This window comes from Pan paniscus, chromosome 21 (assembly GCF_029289425.2).
Source record: "Pan paniscus chromosome 21, NHGRI_mPanPan1-v2.0_pri, whole genome shotgun sequence".
NCBI lineage: Eukaryota > Metazoa > Chordata > Mammalia > Primates > Hominidae > Pan > Pan paniscus.
The window spans coordinates 21,417,968-21,440,088 of NC_073270.2; the positions used below are offsets into that span (position 1 = coordinate 21,417,968).

General features: G+C 38.6%; 1 protein-coding gene across 2 annotated transcripts in view; it reads right to left on the reverse strand.

Moving 5' to 3' along the window:
• Window positions 1-22,121, reverse strand: part of RALGAPA2 (Ral GTPase activating protein catalytic subunit alpha 2) — a 326,457-nt gene that overhangs the window by 149,793 nt on the left and 154,543 nt on the right. For both annotated transcript variants that reach the window (XM_008962966.5, XM_063600987.1), the window contains 2 exons: window positions 10,425-10,553; window positions 371-499 (listed from right to left, as the gene is read on the reverse strand). In XM_008962966.5, the coding sequence (XP_008961214.1) occupies window positions 371-499; window positions 10,425-10,553 (258 nt within the window). The remainder of the gene's footprint in view (window positions 1-370; window positions 500-10,424; window positions 10,554-22,121) is intronic.

Sequence of the window (22,121 nt, forward strand, 5' to 3'; positions counted from 1 at the left end):
GGGGATTGAATATTTAGCTTATTTCCATTATTTCTTATAAATTAACTTGATGCACTAATGCAGTTAGTTAAGCTAATAAAATTATTACAAAGGGCAATTCACTACATGATTACGATCCTTAGGTCCAATAAACAGGTATAATAAAAAACACCTGCTATAGCTACAGCTATAAGGTCTAACTGCAATATACTCTGAATTTAACACATGTATAGCCCATGAATAGTCTTCTAGAAACAACTACTGAAACATTTAAAAGATACAGCAAAACTTCAGGAATAAGCAGATTAATATACACTAATGGAAGAGATAATCATACATCTAGAATTATAAAAAGTGCTAAACTTGAGATACAGTCAAATGTGTTATGTACCTTGACATCTTCAGTTCCTGTAATGGCCTCATTTACTTCTGGCACTGACTGCAGTAAAGGAATCTCCTGGTAGGTATTTGGAAAGCAGACCAGAGAGCCGAGGACAGTGACAGCCTCTGAACGAGGCGCCTGCACATAAGGAAGAGGAGCACACACATTTCTCTTTTTGTAAGTTAGAAACGTTAAATAAGTGACATGTTTTATTCTTCATCCTAGATAAAAAATACCAAACTTGGCCGAGTTATTCTCTTCCAAGTGCATATTTAAGCAAAAGAGGTTTGCCTAAATGAAAAAGCAAATTTCTAAGTAATGGAAAATATCACTGTACTTGGATGTAAACAAGTGTTGTGGAAACTGATCTGCAGATTCATTCAGAATTAGAAAGGCCAATGACTCTGTCATGACTGTTTACATTGTTTTACTGCTAATGTTCTCAACAAAGCAGGGTAAAGGATATCAACTGAACACCATTTTGCTGTTAAGAACAATTAAGGAAAATTCATAGGGAAGTAGAGATGGAGGTAACTATCGGAGAGTAGAAAGAGAAGACAAACTATCAAATTTCCCATCTACTGCCAAGAACTGCTTTACGAAAAAATATAATGAGATACTATATCACTATATCTAGTGAGATACTTTTATTTGCCCAGTGTTAGGATTAGGTATATATTTTAAAAGGCATGGCTGGGTGCGGTGGCTCACACCTGTAATCCCAGCACTTTGGGAGGCTGAGGCGGGTGGATCACCTGAAGTCAGGAGTTCGAGACCAGCCTGGCCAACATGGTGAAACCTCTTTTCTACTAAACATATAAAAATTAGCCAGGCATGGTGGTGGGCGCCTGTAATCCCAGCTACTCAGGAGGCTGAGGCAGGAGCATTGCTTGAACCCAGGAGATGGAGGTTGCAGGTAGCCAACACGGTGCCACTGCACTCCAGCCTAGGCAACAGAGTGAGACTCCATCTCAAAAAAAAAAAAAAAAAAAGGCATTTCACTAGATTTCAATTCAGCCAACACTAGCAGATATGGTTAGCCAAGAATAGGGGACTACATAGGTCTGTCATCAATCTACTCACCTATCTGTCCATCTATCTGTCTACTATTATGTAACAAAACAATGAAAGCTCACATTTAAGGAGTTCTCACTCTGTGCTAGGCACTCTTCTAAGTGCTGTACAAGCATTTCTTCATAAAGTCCCCTCACCAACCCAATGAAGAAGAGGCTACTGTTTTCATTTTCCAGTGAGAAAACTGACGCCAAAGAAGTTAAGCAGCTTTTCAGTGTCATATGGCTCCTAAGTGATGCACCCTGGATTTGAACTGAGGCCATCTAGCTCCAGGTCCAGACTGAGCCTACAGTTAAGCACTTGGGCTATAAAATCAAAGAGAGCTTTTCTCCCTCAGAGAGATGAGGCGCAGTATGTGAGGTAGGTGAGGAGAGGCAAATAACAGCTACACACAATTCAGTGAAGCACCTGCTAGCAGAGCAACATACTGAGGATAGCATGGGAGCCCAGTCCTTCATTTTTTTACCTAGCTTGGTTCCCCTAAGTACACAGGTAAATAAAAGGCAATATAAAGCACAGCAGAGCTATTCCATGGGATGAGGCAAGGATTGGTTCTGCTCAGGATGTTTAGGAAACCTAAAACAAACTACTGCTAAGGGCCACAGAGGAGAGTAGAAATCAGGCAGGCTGGCGGTGGGTGAGGGAGCCAGTTGAGTAGGGAAGAGGAAGGTGTCCATGAGACGGGAGGCTGAAAGGGTCAGAAGCAGTCGTTCCCAAAGTATGTTCCACTAGGGCCACGGGGACTGTGAAAGGGCAAAATCAAAGACTCCCGGGAAAAAGACGTTGCAGAGACATTTGGCTAAGCACAATTAAACAAAAGCCTTTAACATGTTATTGTACACTGTGAATCTCCAAGTGAAGAAGTGTATTTCCCAAAATTATTTGACTATGAACCTGGCTTTCTTCCTTCCCTTTCCCCCAGAGTATCTGGGGAGATTACTGTTCTGAAGAAGACTTTTTGAAATGCTTGTCCTGAGGTTAGGAGAGAAAAGTCTGGGATAACAATTCAGATGTGTTCAGAGGAACTGAATGCATGCGTCTTTGTGGAGTGCACAGAGAGAGAAGTGATGACAGAGGTAGGAGCCCTGAGGACGAAGAGACAGACAACAGGAAGAATATCATTACCAACCCACAGAAGTCCTCTTTGTGCCCCTCCCATGATAGCCTCCCCTCCTGCAAAGTAACCGTATTCTGCTGTAACACCACAGATTGGTTTTGTCTGGTTTTTCAATTAAATAAATGAAATTAGAGTATATGTTCTTTTGTGTCTGACTTCTTTCACTCATTATGTTATGTAACCGATCCTGTGTTTTCATTGTATATAATAATCCATCTTATGTACACACTATAATTTAACTGTTCTACTGCTGATGGGCATTTGGATTGGCTCTAGGCTTTGGCTGTTACAAATAATGTTGCTGTGCACAAGCTTCTCCTCATCTCTTGGTGACTTGTGTGAGCCATCTGTGCATCTTCCTCCCCTACTGCCTCAGTGGGGCAGTCCTACCTAGCAGGGGTACTTCAAACTGGTAATTACCTGGTGCTAACTGAAAATTCTGACTGAGCAGGTGTGCTCCAGCCCAAACACCTTTCACCAGTTCCTCTACAATTTTAACCTCAAGTTTAAACAAGAAAGTACTATCATTCAGAGTGTGATTCCTTCGTGTAACTCTTACACATTCTCATTCATATTCTCTCTCTTTTTAAAAAAACATTTTGGAAGGCTACTTTATTAATTTGTGTTGACTCTTTTTTCAACTTTACTAAAGCATAATTAATAAAAATTTGTATATTTAAAGTATATACAACATGTTTTGATATACAAATACATTATAAAATGATTACCACAAACAAGTGAATTAATATATCACCTCATATAGTTTCCTTTATGCGTGAGTTGTCAACACTTGAGATCTACTCTCTTAGCAAATTTCAAGTTTATAATATAGTATTATTAATTATAGTGACCATGCTGAGATCTCCAGAACTCATTCATTTGGCATAACTGAAACTTTTGATCCACTGACAAACATCATCCCATCTCCCCCTACCCCAACCACAGCCCCTGGGAACCACCATTCTACTCTCTGCTTCTAGGAGTTGGACTTTTTTAGATTCCACATATAAGTGACACCACACAGTATTTATCTTTCTGAGTTTGGCTTCTTTCATTTGGAAAAATGGTTCATTCATGTTGTTGCAAATGACAGAATTTCCTTCATTTTTTAAAGGCTGAATAACACTCCACTGGAGATATGTACCATATTTCCTTTATCCATTCATCTGTCAATAGACATTTAAGTTGCTTTCATATCCTGGCTATTGTGAATGCTGCTGCACTGAACATGGGAGTGCAGATATTCCTTCAACATACTGATTTCAGTTCCTTTGGATATATACCCAGAAGTGGGATTGCTGGGTCATATGGTACTTCTATTTTTAACTTTTTGAGAAACCTCCATACTGTTTTCCATAATGGCTGCACCAATTTACCTTCCCACCAAAAGTGTACACGGGGATGAAGATGTGTAGGAAAAATGGTATGACTAGCACACCCAGTACCCAACCATTCACTAACCCACACACTCATGTGCAATATTTGAAAACAGAATTAAAAATCGATTCATGGCTGTAACATTTATTCCTACTATCATACCTCAGGCAGATAGTTAAGAGAAATGTATATAACATTACATAACATTGATATATGTGCTAAAGACCAAGCAAATTCGATACCGTCAGAAAACTTAAAAGATAAGGCACTCATGTCTCTTTTATTGTAGTTTCAAAGAACATAACACTTTTTTCTTTATTGCAAGCTGGTTTTGTATTTCATCCTTTCTGAATTTTTTGAAGTTTATATTTCAATACTTCCTTCCCTCCACATTTTCTAGTTTGTGTTTTTCCAGGTTCTGGTTATGCTTTCATTATTTATTTTCCCATCTTGGCAACACTTCTTTATGTGAATTTGACCTTTACATTTACCTTTATACCATCTTTGATTTGAGTAGTCTCTATTGTGTTGATTCTTTTTTTCCAGCTTTACTAAAGTATAATTAATAAAAATTTATATATTTAAAGTATATACAACATAATGTTTTGATATACATATTGTTTTAATGTACATATTGATCCTTATCAATATGTTTTTAACCTATGTCTTTGGGGATGTGTTGGTTGTGATGTCAAATCTCATTCTAGTTTTTTCTGTCAGAGGCCTCAAAGAAGGAAGAATCACTATTTTGGTAATTGGTGATCACAGAGGGAATGGAATAATAAATGGGCATTATATATCGCAATCTAGGCAATATATAATGAATTCAAATAAAAGTCAGGAGAATTTTTTTTTTTTTTTTTTTTTTTTACGTATACAAGAGTTCTCTTTCCTCCACATCCTTGCCTACATGTATCTTTTGTCTTTTTGGTGAACGCCATCCTAACAGGTGTGAGGTAATTATCTCACTGTGATCTTAATTTGCATTTCCCTGGTGACCCTGAGCATTTTTCATATATAGCAGTTCTCTCTTATTTGAAGGGGATACATTCCAAGGCCCCCTCAGTGGATGATTGAAACTGTGGATAGTACCAAACCCTATATACACTATGGTTTTTGCAATACATACATACCTGTGAAAAAATTTTAATTTATAAATTAGGCACAGTAAGAGATTAGCAATAGCTGCTAATAATGAAATAGAACAATTATAACAATATGACACTCTTGTGCTTTGGGGCTATTATGTAAAATAAAGATTACCTGAACACAAGCACTGTGATATCACAACAGTCCACCTAATAACAGATATGACCACTAAGTGACTAATGGCTGGGTAGCAGATACCACGTGGATCCACTGGACAAAGCAATGATCCATGTCCCGGGCAGGATGGGCCAGGACAGCTCAAGGTTTCATCATGCTACTCAGAATGGGGTGCAATGTAAAGCTCTGAATTATTTCTAGAATCTTCCATTTAATATTTTTGGACCACCACTGACTGTGGTAACTGATATCAGAAAGTGAAACTGAGGATAAAGTGGGGCTACTGTACTATTAGCCAACTGTATATCTGTAAGGCTACTTTAATAGCCCACCTAACCACACTGACAGAAAATGACCACCATGTGTGATATTATCTCTAGGAAGGGCTCCAACATTTTTACAGGAAACTCTCTTGGTAAATAATGAACATAGTATTGGAAGTTCTGGCCAGGGCAATCGGGCAAGATAAAGAAATAAAGGGTATTCAAATAGGAAGTCAAATTATCTGTTTGCAGATGACATGATTGTATATTTAGAAAACCTCATCTTATCAGCCCAAAAACTCTTTAAGCTGGTAAGACACTTCAGCAAAGTCTCAGGATACAAAATCAATGTGCAAAAATCACAAGCATTCCTATACACCAATAATAGACAAGCAGGGAGCCAAATTGTGAGTGAACTCCCATTCACAACTGCTACGAAGAGAATAAAATACCTAGGGATACAACTTACAAGGGATGTGAAGGACCTCTTCAAGGGTAACTACAAACCACTGCTCAAGGAAATAAGAGAGGACACAAACAAATGGAAAAACATTCCATGCTCATGGATAGGAAGAATCAATATCATGAAAATGGCCATACTGCCCAAAGTAATTTATAGATTCAATGCTATTCCCATCAAGCTACCATTGACTTTCCTCAGAGAATTAGAAAAGACTACTTTAAATTTCATATGGAACCAAAAAAGAGCCCATATAGCCAAGACAATCCTAAGCAAAAAGAACAAAGCTGGAGGCATCACGATACCTGACTTCAAACTCTACTACAAGGATATAGTAACCAAAACAGCATGGTACTGGTACCAAAACAGATACATAGACCAATGGAACAAAACAGAGGCCTCAGAAATAACACCACACATCAACAACCATCTGATCTTTGACAAATCTGACAAAAACAAGCAATGGGGAAAGGATTCCCTATTTAGTAAATGGTGATGTGAAAACTGGCTAGCCATATGCAGAAAACTGAAACCGGACCCCTTCTTTACACCTTATAGAAAAATTAACTCAAGACGTATTCAATATTTAAACATAAGACCTAAAACCATAAAAACCCTAGAAAAAAACCTAGGCAACACCATTCAGGACATAGGCATGGGCAAAAACTTCATGACCTAAACACCAAAAGCAATGGCAACAAAAGCCAAAATTGACAAATGGGATCTAATTAAACTAAAGAGTTTCTGCACACCAAAAGAAACTATCATTGGAGTGAACAGGCAACCTACAGAAAGGGAGAAAAATTTTGCAATCTAACCATCAAAGGGCTAATATCCAGAATCTACAAGGAACTTAAACCATTTTTTTTTTTTAGACGGAGTCATGCTCTGTCACCCAGGCTAGAGTGCAGTGGTGCGATCTCGACTTGCTGCAATCTCCGCCTCCCAGGTTCAAGCGATTCTCCTGCCTCAGCCTCCTGAGTAGCTGGGACTACAGGCATGTGCCACCACACCCAGCTAGTTTTTTTTTATTTTTATTAGAGGCGGGGTTTCACTGTGTTAACCAGGATGGTCTCGATCTCTTGACCTGATGATCTGCCTGCCCCAGCCTCCTAAAGTGTCGGGATTACAGGCGTGAGCTACCAAGCCCGGCAGGAACTTAAACAAATTTATAAGAAAAAAACACTGGGTATATACCCAAAGGATTATAAATCATGCTGCTATAAAGACACATGCACACGTGTGTTTATAGCGGCACTATTCACAATAGCAAAGACTTGGAACCAACCCAAATGCCTATCAATGACAGACTGGATTAAGAAAATGTGGCACATATACACCATGGAATACTATGCAGCCATAAAAAAGGATGAGTTCATGTCCTTTGTAGGAACATGGATGAAGCTGGAAACCATCATTCTCAGCAAACTATCGCAAGGACAAAAAACCAAACACTGCATGTTCTCACTCATAGGTGAGAACTGAACAATGAGAACACTTGGACACAGGAAGGGGAACATCACACACCACGGCCTGTCGTGGGGCGGGGGGAGCGGGGAGGGATAGCATTAGGAGATATATCTAATGTAAATGACGAGTTAATGGGTGCAGCACACCAACATGACACATGTATACATATGTAACAAACCTGCATATTATGCACATGTACCCTAGAACTTAAAGTATAATAATAAAAATAAAATAAAATTAAAAATAAATTAAAAAATAAAACTGTATATGGTAAAAAAAAGAAAAAAAAACAAACAACCCCATATGAAAGTAGGTGAAGGTTATAAACAGATACTTCTCAAAAGAAGACTTATGTGGCCAACAAACATATGAAAAAAAGCTCATCATCACTGGTCATTAGAGAAATGCAAATCAAAACCACGAGATACCACCTCACACCAGTTAGAATCATTAAAAAGTCAGGAAACAATAGGCCGGGCACGGTGGCTCACACCTGTAATCCCAGCACTTTGGGAGGCCCAGGCAAGAGGATCACGAGATCAGGAGATCGAGACCATCCTGGCTAACACGGTGAAACTCCATCTCTACTAAAAACATAAAAAAAATAGCTGGGCATGGTGGCGGGTGCCTGTAGTCCCAGCTACTGGGTGACAGAGCAAGACTCTGTCTCAAAAAAAAAAAAAAAAGTCAGGAAACAATAGATGCTGGAGAGGATGTGGAGAAATAGGAATGCTTTTACACTGTTGGTGGGAGTGTAAATTAGTTCAACCGCTGTGGAAGACAGGGTGGCGATTCCTCAACGATCTAGAACTAGAAATACCATTTGACCCAGCAATCCCATTCATTACTGGGTATATACCCAAAGGATTATAAATCATGCTGCTATAAAGACACATGCACATGTATGTTTATTGCAGCACTATTTACCATAGCAAAGACTTGGAACCAACCCAAATGCCCATCAATAATAGACTGGATAAAGAAAATGTGGCATATATATACCATGGAATACTGTGCAGCCACAAAAAAGAGTAAGTTCGTGTCCTTTGCAGGGATATGGATGAAGCTGGAAACCATCATTCTCAGCAGACTAACACAGAAACAGAAAACCAAACACTGCATATTCTCACTCATAAGTGGGAGCTGAACAATGAGAACATATGGACACAGCGAGGGGAATATCACATACTGGGGCCTGTCAGGGGGTGGGGGGCAAGGGGAGGGACAGCATTAGGAGAAATACCTAATGTAGGTGACAGGTTGATGGATGCAGCAAACCACCATGGCACATGTATACCTATGTAACAAACTTGCACGTTCTACACATGTATCCCAGAACTTAAGTATAATTTTAAAAAATGAGTATTTCAATAAAGAAGTATGATTTCCCTTCTTGTATCTTGTAATTTTTTTGAAAGTTGATGTGAATGGTTAAAATACATTTGAAAATTCTTTGAGATTATCCTAAATTTTTTCAGAAATAATGAAGTATGAAAAGTTGTCATAATTATTTACGATAAAGCCACAGTTGAACAAATTCAACATTTTTCTTCTTCTACTTTTTTTTTTCTTTTTAAGAGATGGGGTCTTGTTATGCTGCCCAGGCTGAACTCAAACTCCTGATCTCAAGTGATTCTCCCACCTTGGCTTCCTGAGTCTCCTATAGCTGTGACTATACATACGCCACCATGCCTGGCCTCTTGTTCTCTTTTACCTTTCTTCCCTTTTGCTCCTGTCTCTTTTCACTTCTCTTTGTTTTCTAATTTATCTTTATAAGAAAAAGTTAGTGTGTGAAAGCGCCAACATGAAATACCAGCTACAGGAAGTATTTTTAAACAATTTAATTTAAAACCAAGGGCTTGAAGTTTGAATTTATCCTGCAAAGAAGAAATAAGTGAAAAAGTAATCTCATATCAAACAAGATTTAGGTTGTTGGATGGCAACACTGATTTCGACACCAATGCTTAGCAAATAGTAAAGCTAATTTTATTTATACCATTTGAAGGGGCAAAGATAACTCTGAATATGTAACAGCTTATAGAGCACAAATGGAAAAGGCCCTTTAACTTTAAATGTATAACAGTATTCTCTCAAAAAGGCATTAAGATATTGCTTTGGCCATGTGCAGTGGCTCACACCTGTAATCCTAACATTTTGGAGGCTGAGGCAGGAGGATCATTTAAGGCTAGGAGTTTGAGACCAATCTGGGCAACATGGAGGGACTCCAATCTCTACAAAAAATTTAAAAATCAGCCAGGCATAATGGCGTGTACCTGCAGTCCTAACTACTCAGGAGGCTGAGGTGGGAGGATCACTTGAGCTCAGGAGTTTGAGGTTACAGTGAGCTAGGCACGACAGCACCAGTGTGCTTCAGCCTGGGCAGAGAATGAATGGGACCCTATCTCTTGAAAAACAACAACAAAAAAAGCAAAGAAAAGATACTGCCTTAGTACTAGAGGTAAATGTAGAGAGTAAAAATAATTTTTTGTAGCCCTTACTGATCATTTAGTCCACTTCTAATTTTTTATTACAAAAATTCTGCCAAAGTATTCTGGCATGTTATTAAGAGAATACATATTTACTTCTAGTTAAGACTTTACTGTTCTAACATTTTAAGAAAATATTTTCTATGAGACTTATAATAACCAAGACTTAATTTAAAAACAAAAAAAAATCTTACTGCTAATGTACATTTTAAAACTCTCTATTTTAGACATTTATGTCTGTGTCACCATTTACTGGAAAATGCTAATAATATTCTAAGAGACAAGTCCTGCTTCTGACTGTGTAAATGTGCTGAAATATTAGTGAGGATATGATTTCTCACACTTTGGCCTTTTGATGAAACGCCTTTCCAAAACCAGTGTGTCATCTTATCCTACAATTTCACACATCAGCTGCCAGGGTATCTACCCTGAGAGCCCAGTTTCACATTGCACTAATGAGTCAACACCTGTTAAGAGTGGAGAAATCTGAACCTTGTTAGTGATTGTGAAGCCTCTTGGGAGCTGGGATGCTGAGCATTGTCATACTCACCGTCAACATGTCTGTGCTAAGGACCCTGGCAGCGGCCGTGATGAAGTCCCCCACCAGCATTGAGAAGCCAGGAAAACCCAGGGAGAAAAAGCGGGGTGGACAGTGCCTTATGATCGTATTTAAGATATCCTAAAAGGGAAGATAAGAAAAAACACAATCGTAATGTTCAAACACAAAATTCCAAAGTAGTGTTTGTAGTGGTACATATGACCACTGTATAATAATCCAAGAGAGCACAGATTACAGAAAATTTTCAGTGAAAGGGATATTGGAAACAGAGTTACTCCAAGGATTATTGTACCCATTTTAAAGGTAAGATTGGAGACCCCAAGCTGTAAGATGAATTATCCAAAATCTAAATCATGGCTCTGAGACTAGACATTTCGTCTGTCTTCCATGTAAAGGTAGGCTCCTTGGACAAGCTACAGGAGTAATGAGGTAAATATGTAATTAAAACCTTCAAATATCTATCACTAAAACAAATGTCCTGTCTTTAGCTTTCAATTGGCCACAGTTAAAGCACAGTTACATTAAAATATCTTAAAGTAGGCAAAGACATGGAAAATTTCACTCTTCAGATAGTTTTATGTGTTCAGAAATGGGAATATGCAGAGTGCTAAGGTGACGTAATCAGTGAAATGCTAAGGTCAGGGAAACAGCATGGCTCTGAGTATATGTGTGATCTCAGTGCAAGTACAAAGTGCAACAGTAGCCTTTTGCACAGAGTGCAGTGTGAAGAGCATCATCTGCCCCAGACATCTTGTGTTCCTGTGTGTGTAATGGCCTCTCACTGATGGCTGGATGGCCCCTCACCCCCCAGCTCTGGTCTGAAGCAGATATCTAATTCTTGCCTGTGGCAGATCATGGGTCCACCACTGGACAGCATTCATGCCATCCATGGCCAGGCCACATCTCTGAAGCCATCTGTGTAAGCGTGTTTGTGTGTGTGTGTGTGTAACAGGAATTAGTAAGAAGACCACAAACCACAAACTTATGCAGCTGTTGGCCATGTACATTAATCAAAACACACACTGAAGTACAGTCGTGTCGCTTTATGATGAGGATACATTCTAAGAAATGTGTTGTTAGGCAATCTATGATCATCTTGTGAACATCATAGAGTGACTTACACAAACCTAGATGGTAGATGCCTACTACACATCCAGGATACAAATGTGCACAACATGTTACTATACCGAATAGTGTAGGCAATTGTAACACAATGGAAATTGTCTGCATATCAAACCACATCTAGCACAGAAAAGGTTCAGTAAAAACACAGCACTATAATCTTACAGGACCACCATCATATATGTGGTCTGCCACTGACTGAAATGTTACATGACTATACTATAGTTATGTGACTTATAGTTATACAACCTATTATAGTCTCAATATAAGAGTAAGAAGCAAAATCTCCACACACACACACACACACACACACACACACACACACACACACACAAAATCCTAGTTTCTTTTCTTAGATTTCAGTATGGTTATCTAAAAAATCCTTAAAAATAATCCTGATTTAATTCTATCAGTATCACATTAGAGCAAAGCAGTAGTAACATGCTAAATTCTAACATGTTCAGTCTGTCATAATAAAAATTACCTCATTTAACAACTTATCTTCCTAAAAAAATTTGTATGTGTTCACAAACCATTTTTCCTAAGACTTTTTTTTCTTTACATGGGTCTTAGTTTCTACAAATCTTGATATTTACATTCTTAAAATTACTGTATAATGCTTAATTCAGTAGAGTTCACATATGGTAAATAGTTTAGCAAGTACTAATTTAAAGTTTTAGCATTTCAGCAGACTTTTTTCCTACATCAGAAACAAACAGATAAATAGATAGATAAGTGAAAAAGGAAGGAAGGAAGAAAAAAAACATGAACCATGCTTCTTCCAGGTTAATGTTTAAGCCTGCTTTAATCACGTCCTTTGATATACTTTAAGGTCCATATCAGTCAAGGCAAACATTGTAAGGGACCGAGCAGATGGATGCTGCAGTTTAGAAAGTGTGTGGTAAACTCAGGATCCAAGAGTGGAACAAAAGATCCACCTTTTTCATAATTAAGCCTCTGATTAATGCCCTAGGCTCCTCAGCACACACCTGTAATTACTCACAGAGGTACTCATTGTGCTGGGCCTTGTCTCGGAATATCAGGCATCAAGCTATTCGGCAGCAGATGGAAGCACATTTCTGTTGACATATGTTGCAATGAAAGGATTCGTGCAAACCTGGCTAGCAAGGTAGCAGAATGCCATGCATTTGAAGATTAATAATGCAAACAACCATGATGTTAACTTTGTTATGTTTGTGTTAATTCCATCTGTTGAGATGTGGAACTAAACCTTGAAGCTTGTGGGCTTTAAAAATCTTTAGCACATACTTGAATCAAATAAGCCCCTTTTCACCACTGGAATTTAGAGTTTTAATTAAAAAATGCTTTTCTAGGCTAAATTTATGGGAATTATGAACTAAATCCTTTAACAAGCTAATACCACAATTTGTAAATGAATCCATTTTGCGTTGTAAGATTTGTATGTGTAAAGGCAACAATCTGTAAAATGGGGCATTCAAAAAATATGACTAAGTTGCTATACTGATGCTAAAGACAGCAGATAGGCATGTAGCTGAGATAAAGTCACATGGCTCCCTCACCCCCTGGACCTCAGCCAATCACTTCAACGGAACCTGCTACTATGAGCAAGAAGGTTGGAAAGAGAGGGCAAAATAACAGATGGCTAGCCTACCCTACCCTGCCACCCACGTAAGACAGCGCCCTGAGGAGACACAGCGCCTGTGTGAAGTCGCCAAAGACAGCACTGGGGGAGGGTAAATGGGGGGGTTAAAGAGGGAACTATATGACCAGTCAGCCAAATTATGGCCATATGCCTGCTTCTGTTGCTTCTCCACACTGAAGTGGAACAACTCGAAGATTGTATCTTTGTGATAACATTTTAAAATTAGGAATAACCACGTGGTACTCAAAGAAGAGCTGCTGCATATTCCCAATAGCGGGACATCTACAAAATGCCCCACTCATTTCTAACTCAGTAGAATCCTTCTTTCACCATCCCCACCATACATTAAGACACAGCTATAACAGAAGTCTTTGAAAAATATAATAAAAATCTGAAACCTTCCTCACAGCCTCCAGGGCTTTATATATACATGGGAAAGAATGATGCTCTCAGACATGAGTCATTCATGTGCAATCCTCATGCCTTTTGCCATCTCCCTGTCCAAAGTGAACATTACTTGCCTAACAGGTTTTTCAAAGTGACTCATGTTTTAATTTTTTTATTTCCATAGGTTTTTGGGGAACAGGCGCTATTTGGTCAGATGAGTAAGTTCTTTAGTGGTGATTTGTGAGATTTTGATGCACCCATCACCCAAGCAGTAAACACTATACCCAATTTGTAGTCTTTTATCCCTCACCCCCTTCCACCCTTTCCCCCAAGTCCCCAAAGTCCACTGTATTATTCTTATGCCTCTGTGTACTCAGAACTTAGCTCCCACTTATGAGTGAGAACATACAATGTTTGGTTTTCCATTCCCGAGTTACTTCGCTTAGAATAATGGCCCAATTATTCTGAAAAACTTATGTGTATCCTTTCTCATAAGTAAAAAGTAACTCAAGTAATACAATGACAGTAATCAATGCTGCTAAATTTTTGCTAAAAATACCATCCTCTGATGAAGACTTTGGGTCTGAGACCAGCTCTCCTTGTTGAATATAAGCACAGAATGCAATGTCAGGGTGGTGTGAAAGAATAACTTCTCTCAACTCCAGCTGGCCTACCTAACAGTATCACAAGGACCTGCAGAGAGGAGGAAAGGGGCCATCCTTTCTACTGTGTGATTCAATGCTATTCAGCGCTGCCTCCACTGAGATGGCTAGTGAGAAACGGCCCTGCACTCTGACGTGGTGAAAATAACTCTAGACCTTGAGCCATGAGGCCTAGGTCCAAAGCCTTGTGTGACTGTGGGCAGATCATGTCATACCCAGAGCTTCATGCTTCTCTTCCGTAAAATGAAATGATACTCCCTTACGGAGTTGTATGTAATGGGATAGGAGATAAGAACATATGCCTTTGTAAAATGAAAAGAGCCATAAAGAAGTAAGTAGAATAGCAAGTAAATAATTATTTTTCAAAAAGAGAAGGACTCTGAAGAGTTTTACTTTGTAAAATTTACTTTATAGGTGTAGTTTGTATAATTCAGTGAACTATTATTTTGCTGATCTACAGAAAGAATAGTTTAAGACATTTCAAAGGTGGCACACAAACAAGCCTCTTAGATCGCACATTACCCTAGAAATTCAAAAGCTCTAGAAATTAGTGCTTTCAAGCAACACCCTTAACAAAGGTTTACGGCAATTAGCCATAGTGTTTTACAAGGCAAATACTGAAAGAAAAACAGGAAAATTATCATTTTAGATTTTCTAGGATTCATTTTTCTAAGGAGTTCTAGAACTTAATACAAAGAAGTTCAAGTTAGTTTTATAGCAAGAATTAGTTTCTTTTTCACACGTTAAATAGACTAAACCACAAACTAAACAATAGGCTCAATGATATATGGAATCTAAAATAAAATGAGGTTTATTCTTGAGAGTTGAACATATGACACGTAGACAAAGATCTTTCACAAGCTTTTGTTCAAAGAAATTAAAATTCATCCTGCAAAATGTTGCAATATAGTGAACAGATCACCAAACTAGTATTTTTCTCTTGCTCTGGTTAAAAGTCCAAGTGAATACTATACACTGAGTGTGAAAAGATCACTAAGATGATAATTGTGAATCTGTAGCTTATCAAAAGATTCTGGTTATGAGAAAGTAACTGGTGAGAACATCTGTCTCTTATCACTGATCTTGCAAAAAATCAGGTAATTCAAATAGAGGCGTGTTGTTTCCTCTCCTCCAAAGCACAGTTCTATAAACACAAACCATATTCAGCCTGGTAAATGAATCGCTTTAATTGAATGCTATGTACACAGTAACTGGAAAAACCATAAGTGATAAGAAAAACATATGGTGATGGCAACAGAAATTGGTTTATTCATTTTGCATAGTGTTGTTTCTTTCGTTCCCTTATAATTGACCTTTAGAGCGATAAATGTGTAAAATAATTTTGTTTATTATGGCTCCAAACCTTCCAACAATTACACAAAATGAAAATTTAAAAGGAAGGATTCGTTCTGGAAGCATTTCCATTGTTTACATAATTGCACAGCTATAATTTAGTGCTCATGTTGTTATGGAAAATAAAAAAGGGCGATTACAGGCCATTTCAATTCAAAATATTGCACAGTGGTGTCAAAATGGGGGAAAATGTTCACTTTAAAGCAGTTTAAAATGGTTTAACCCTAAAAACAGAAACATTTCAACATAGCATTCTATAAAACACAAATGTTCAAGAAGTAGCCATCCTCCAAACCATATTAGAAATGTTGCAACTGTACTTTCACACCAATTACATATATATTATTCACTTAATATTTGCTCAGGGCCCAGCAGATGATGGTTGTAACACAATAGCCAGCCATCTGTCTCCCTGCCTTTCCTTCGTGGACTTGCGCCTGCTTCTCAAGAGCAAACAGATCCAGTTATTCCACCTAAAGTCACTCCGTCCCTCCACAAGGCCAGACACAATCATCAAGAAATAAAATCTGCATATGAAAAATCACTCAATTCCTCATTTAACTTTTTACTTAAAGAAAACTAAACACTACACAGTTAGATGAATTCATCACTGTTTTTTAGAGAAGATGCCTGTCTTTTACCTAGGAAATTCTATAGGAAGCTCTCTTATTTGGTAAAGAGGGGAAGGTTGGGATCTGTTTATCCCAGTAATCTGGCTAACAAAAAGATATGATTCATTCTATACTTGGATAATTAATTATAAAAAATGTGAATGCAGAGGAATACATTCATACTATATATGAATATAATTTAAACTTTAACAATGAAGAAGACAGCCACGATCCTGTAGTACTTGTGGACATATTTTTAAGTATTAGTTATTGCCCACCTGCTGAAGTTCAGAAATGCTGAGTGACGAGAAATTTTTAGTTACCAGAAGACCAGATTTGAAGAGACCTCAAAGCTCCACGGCCTGATTCTCTCATTTCTGCTAGTGGGTCTCTGCTCCTTCAGCTTAGGGCACAAGGACATACTTTACATACTACAAGCTGCTACCTGGCTTCTGATGATTAAAAAATAAATCAAATCAACACGGCCCTTTAAAAACAAAACAAAACAAAACAAAACAAAAAACACAGCAGAGCATGGTGCCAATACTTCATTTCCAGAAAAGTCATTGAGAATAAAAAGACAGCAGGACAAAGCTGAAAATTACTTTCATGACTGGGGCCAAATATGTGGTATGTGCTTTACATTATGTGTTAAAATGGCTAACTTGGTACATCTGTCTGGGAAAAAAGCAGAGATTTTAACAAGTGTTGTACACAATGTGACTTCTTAGAGTACAACTATGTTATGAAAGCCAGGAGAAATATTACAGGACAAAGTAATTGGGTTCTGCACCTGGAGAATCAAAATTGCCTAGTGGCAGGGCATGGTGGCTCATACCTATAATTCTAGCACTTTAGGAAGACAAGGCGGGAGGATCACTTGAGCCCAGGAGTTCAAAACCAGCCTGGGTGACATATCAAGACGCTGCCTCTACAAAAAATAAAAAAATTAGCCAGGTGTGGTGGTACACTCCTGTGGTCCTGGCTACTTGGGAAGATGAGATGGGAGGATCGCTTGAGCCTGGGACATCAAGGCTGCAATGAGCTGTAATTGTAAGACTGCATTCCAGCCCAGGCGACAGAGAGCGAATCTATCTTAAAAAAAACAAAACAAAACAAAACACAATACCTAGAACTTCTCACCAGCAGAACTGCCATGAAGAAGACACTGAATTTCCTTGACAGCAGCATGCTTTAGGGAATGGGAAACATGCAACAAACTCCTGAGGCCACAGGAGCTGTTCTGAGCATTTGCACAGTATCAGGATTTCAGGAGTGACAGAACAAGTGGACAGATGGCAGAAAAAGGCACTGTGATGCTCAAGCCCAAAAGGAGAACCTTGAATATTTTTTATAACTGCTTATCTACAAAGAAAAACTTGGCTGGCCTATTAAACAGATGAAGATGGACTGTTCTGCTTCAGAAAATGTGGTATATAGATTTACTTACTTAAGGAACAATGTACATGAATTTTATTTTATAATGAAGTTGATAACTCACTAATCTGTCTAAACTGCCTCTTTCTCTTGGTAACAGCTTCAAGATATATATTCATATATAATGAAATTCACCCTATAAAGTGTACAATTCAGTAGTTTTTAGTGTATTCACAGAATTGTGCAACCGCAGCCACTATTTAATTTGGGAGCATTTTCATTACCTTAAAATGAAGCCTATACCAAAATGAAGCAACTATTTCCCATTTCTCATATACCCAGTAACTGGCAACTACTAGTCTACTTTCTGTCTCCGTGAATCTGCCTACCCTGGATATTTCAGAATATGGAATCTTACTATATATATGGCATTTTGTGTATGGTTTCTTTTACTTAACATGTTTTCAAGGTTCATCCACGTTGTGGCACATAATACTTTATTCCTTCTTAGTTAATAATACTTAATTCCTTCAAATTAATATTCCATTGTATTGATACATGACATTTTGTTCGTCTTTTCATCAGTTGATGGACATTTAAGCTGTTTCTACCTTTTGGTGACTGGTTTTGATATGAATTTCTCTGGTGAATAATGATGCTGAGTATCTTTTCATGTTCTTCTTGGCCATTTTTATATCTTCTCTGGAGAAGTTTAAGTCTATGTCTTTCACCCATTTTTTATTTGGGCTGTCTTTTTGTTGCTAAGTTATAAGACTTCTTTAATTTTTTAAATTTTCATTTCTTTGTTTATTTTTGAGACTAGGTTATAAGGCTGGCTAATTTTCATATTTTTGGTAGAGGTGGGGTTTCACCATGTTGTCCAGGCAGGTCTCAAATCCCTGGCCTCAAGCAATCCACCTGTATCAGCCTCCAAACGTGTTGGGATAACAGGCATGAGCCACCGTGCCTGGCTGTGTAAGATTTCTTTATATATTCTAGATACTAGGCCCTAATCAGATATATAATTTCAAATACTTTGTGGGTTGTATTTTCACTTGCTTGATAGCATCTTTTGAAGCACAAAAGATTTTAATTTTGATGAATGATAATTTATCCATTTTTCTTCTGTTGCTTGCATATTTGGTTTCATATCTAAAAGTTTATTGGCAAATTCAAGGTCATGGAGACTTAGTCCTTTCCTTTCTAAGAGTTTTACCATTTTAGCTCTTATATTTAGGACACAGAACCATTTTGAGTTAATTTGTGTATATGGTGTGAGGTAGGGGTCCAACTTCATCCATTTGCATGAGAGTATCCAGTTGTCCCAGCATCACCTGTTGAATTGACTATTCTTTTCCGACTGAATTGTCTTTGCACCTTTGTCAAAAAATCAGCTGACTATGGGCTTACGAGTTTACTTCTAGACTCTCAATTCTATTCCATTGATCTATATGTTTAACCTTTCACCAGGACCACACTGTTTGGATTACTCTAGCTTTTTAGGAACTTTTGAAATAGGAAACTAGTAATTCTCTAATTTTGTTCCTTTTCTAGATGGCTTTGGTTATTCAGGATTCCCTCCAATTCCATGTGAAATTTAGGATCAGCTTTTCCATTTCTGCAAAAACCACCATTGAAATTTTGATAGGGATTGTATGGAATCTACATATCAGTTTGGGGAGTACTGCTATCTTAATAATATTAAGTCTTCTGATCCACGGATATTTTTCCATTTATTTAGGTAGTTTTTAAAGTCCTATAGCAAGGTTTGCAGTTTTCAGTGCAAGTCTTGGGTTAAATTTATTCCTAAGTATTTGATTCTTTTTGATGCTATGGTAAATAGAATTGCTTTCTTAATTTCATTTTAAATTATCCATTTCTGTTGTATAAAAATACAGTTGATTTTTACATATTGATCTTGTATCCTGCAATCTTACATAATTTATTAGTTCTAGTAGGTTTCTTTTTTAAGTGTGTGTGTATTTCTTGAGGTTTTCCAAATACAAGATCATATACTTGTCAATATACATATCTTTCATTTTTCTTTCCAGTCTGAATGGCTTTTATTTCATTTTCTTACCTAAGTTCACTGTCTAGAATCTCTCGTACACTGTTGAAAAGTGGTGAGAAAAGACATCCTTGTCTTGTCCCTGATCTTAGGGAGAACATCAGAGTTTAAAATGGAAATGCCTGTTATTTCTTTGGTGGGAAGAAAGCCAGAGCCAGAACTTGTTTGGTGGCAAACAAGCCCTGGGCAACCTTTTTGCAATATATTTTTGCAGCAGCAAATGAGTGCTTTCTGCAAGGATGCTCAGGGTGCTGTGAGATCAGGGCCTCTAAGAAAGAAATGATTCTCCATCACATGAATCAGCTCGCTCCCTCAGCCCCAAGTCCTTTGCTATGTGAACAAAACATAAAGCCCCTTTTCTCTGACCAACACAACACCCTGCCTGAAGCCCACAGATCAAGAGGGGCTGCTGTCTTTCACGTGTGCTTCCTATAATGGGCACTTCACAGCTCACTGAGGAGACTGACAGGGAGATGGCAAACCTATTAGGAAATTCTGGCACATTTATAATTCCATAAGATGAGGAAAACTGTTTGTAGGGTCATGGAGAGAAGTGACTTACCAGCTGCACCAATAGTGCCTTGAAGATGCCGTGCCCTGACTATGTAATGACTGTCTTAGTCATGACCCCGATAAGCTTCAAATCTACACCATTACAGTTTGTACAACAGGTTGGCTTAATGAGGTTGATGCAGATGCTCAAGAGCAGTTATTAAATCCTCACAATGAGACTTTAGCAAATGAGGGCTTCAACAAGTTGTTGCCAGTAAGTGATAACAGTGGAAGCCACTCAGTTGCTCAGACACATGTGTAAGGTGCTCTGAGTGCTAGACACTGGTACAGCACTCCAAAAGAAAATCAGGCCTCATTGCCAAAGCTCAGGGATAAGTCTACACAGAAAGGCATTTATACAGCAACAAGAAAGTTACTGGGGGCTGGGGATGAGGGAGGGCTGGGGTAGGAGGATACTAAAATATTTTTCTGAGGTGCCCAACTGCTTGTCTTAGAAGAGGCTATACTGAGCCAAGTGTCTCTGTTTGTCTCCTCCACCCCCTCCTCTACAGCTTTACAATGTTCTCTAGCAGAAGCAAAAACAGGGTCACTGCCATCATAGATAAAAGGATGGGCGGCCGAGCGTGATGGCTTATGCCTGTAATCCCAGCACTTTGGGAGGCCGAGGTGGGTGGATCACCTGAGGTCAGGAGTTCAAGACCAGCCTGGCCAAGATGGTGAAACCCCATCTCTACTAAAAATACAAAAATTAGCCGGGCGTGGTGGTGGGCACCTGTAATCCCAGCTACTCAGGAGGCTGAGGCAGGGAATTGCTTGAACCCAGGAGGCGGAGGTTGCAGTGAGCCAAGATCGTGCCACTGCACTCCAGCCTGGGCGACAGAGTGATACTCCGTCTTAAAAAAAAAGGGGGTAAGTAAAATGCACGTACTGTGTGTAATCATGTAAGTAAATATTAAGGTAAGAATTGCCAAAATGAGTCAAATGTGCACACACAAACATAGGTACTGCAGAGTCAGAAAACTATACTTTTCCCAGGTTTATTATTCACACTGTCTCAAGAATGCATCTGCTAGAAATATATTCTTCTTAGAATATTAAAAAGAAACACTTGAGTGAAACCACAGACTTAACACAGTCAGGTGTTGCTTAAGGTCATGGCTGCAAGGGCATAGTAAAGATTTAATCGACACTGCCAATGATGCCAAGTAAAATAATATTCTCATTCTAATGTTGGAATCTAGGTTAGGCCCCACCTGCACCCTATGTTACCCCAGAATGAAGTAGAAAAAATAAGTACGGAAAACACAACACTACTGAATTTGGGTAACAAAGGTATTTAACTTACTCCTTTGGAACCATAAAAACTTAGAAAAGAGATCCGAGAGATCATCATTCAATCTTTCAATTTAACAGACACGGAGAACGGCATCAATCAAGGCCAGAACTGCAGTTACCAGCAAGGTTTAAACACAAACCCAAGCATCGTCCTGTTCCTTACAGGAAGGGAAAATGTTAATTCAGGGTCAATGAAGCACCATTTAATATTCGTGAATAATGGGCCTCATATATAGTGCACAGTACTATTTTTTCAAATTTTTTATTTTTTTTGAGACTAAGTTTCATTCTTGTTGCCCAGGCTGGAGTGCAGTGGCGCAATCTTGGCTCACTGCAACCTCCACCTCCTGGGTTCAAGCAATTCTCCTGCCTCAGCCTCCCAAGTAGCTGGGATTACAGGCATCTGCCACTACGCTCGGCTAATTTTCTGTATTTTCAGTAGAGATGGGGCTTTGCCATGTTGGCCAGGCTGGTCTTGAACTTCTGACCTCAGGTGATCCACCCGTCTCAGCCTCCCAAAGTGCTGGGATTACAGGGAAAAGCCACCGCGCCCGGCCTGCACAGCACTATTTTGAGGACTTACTTAGTTTTGAAACATGAATTCTTCTTTCATCTCACTCACTTTACCTAATAATC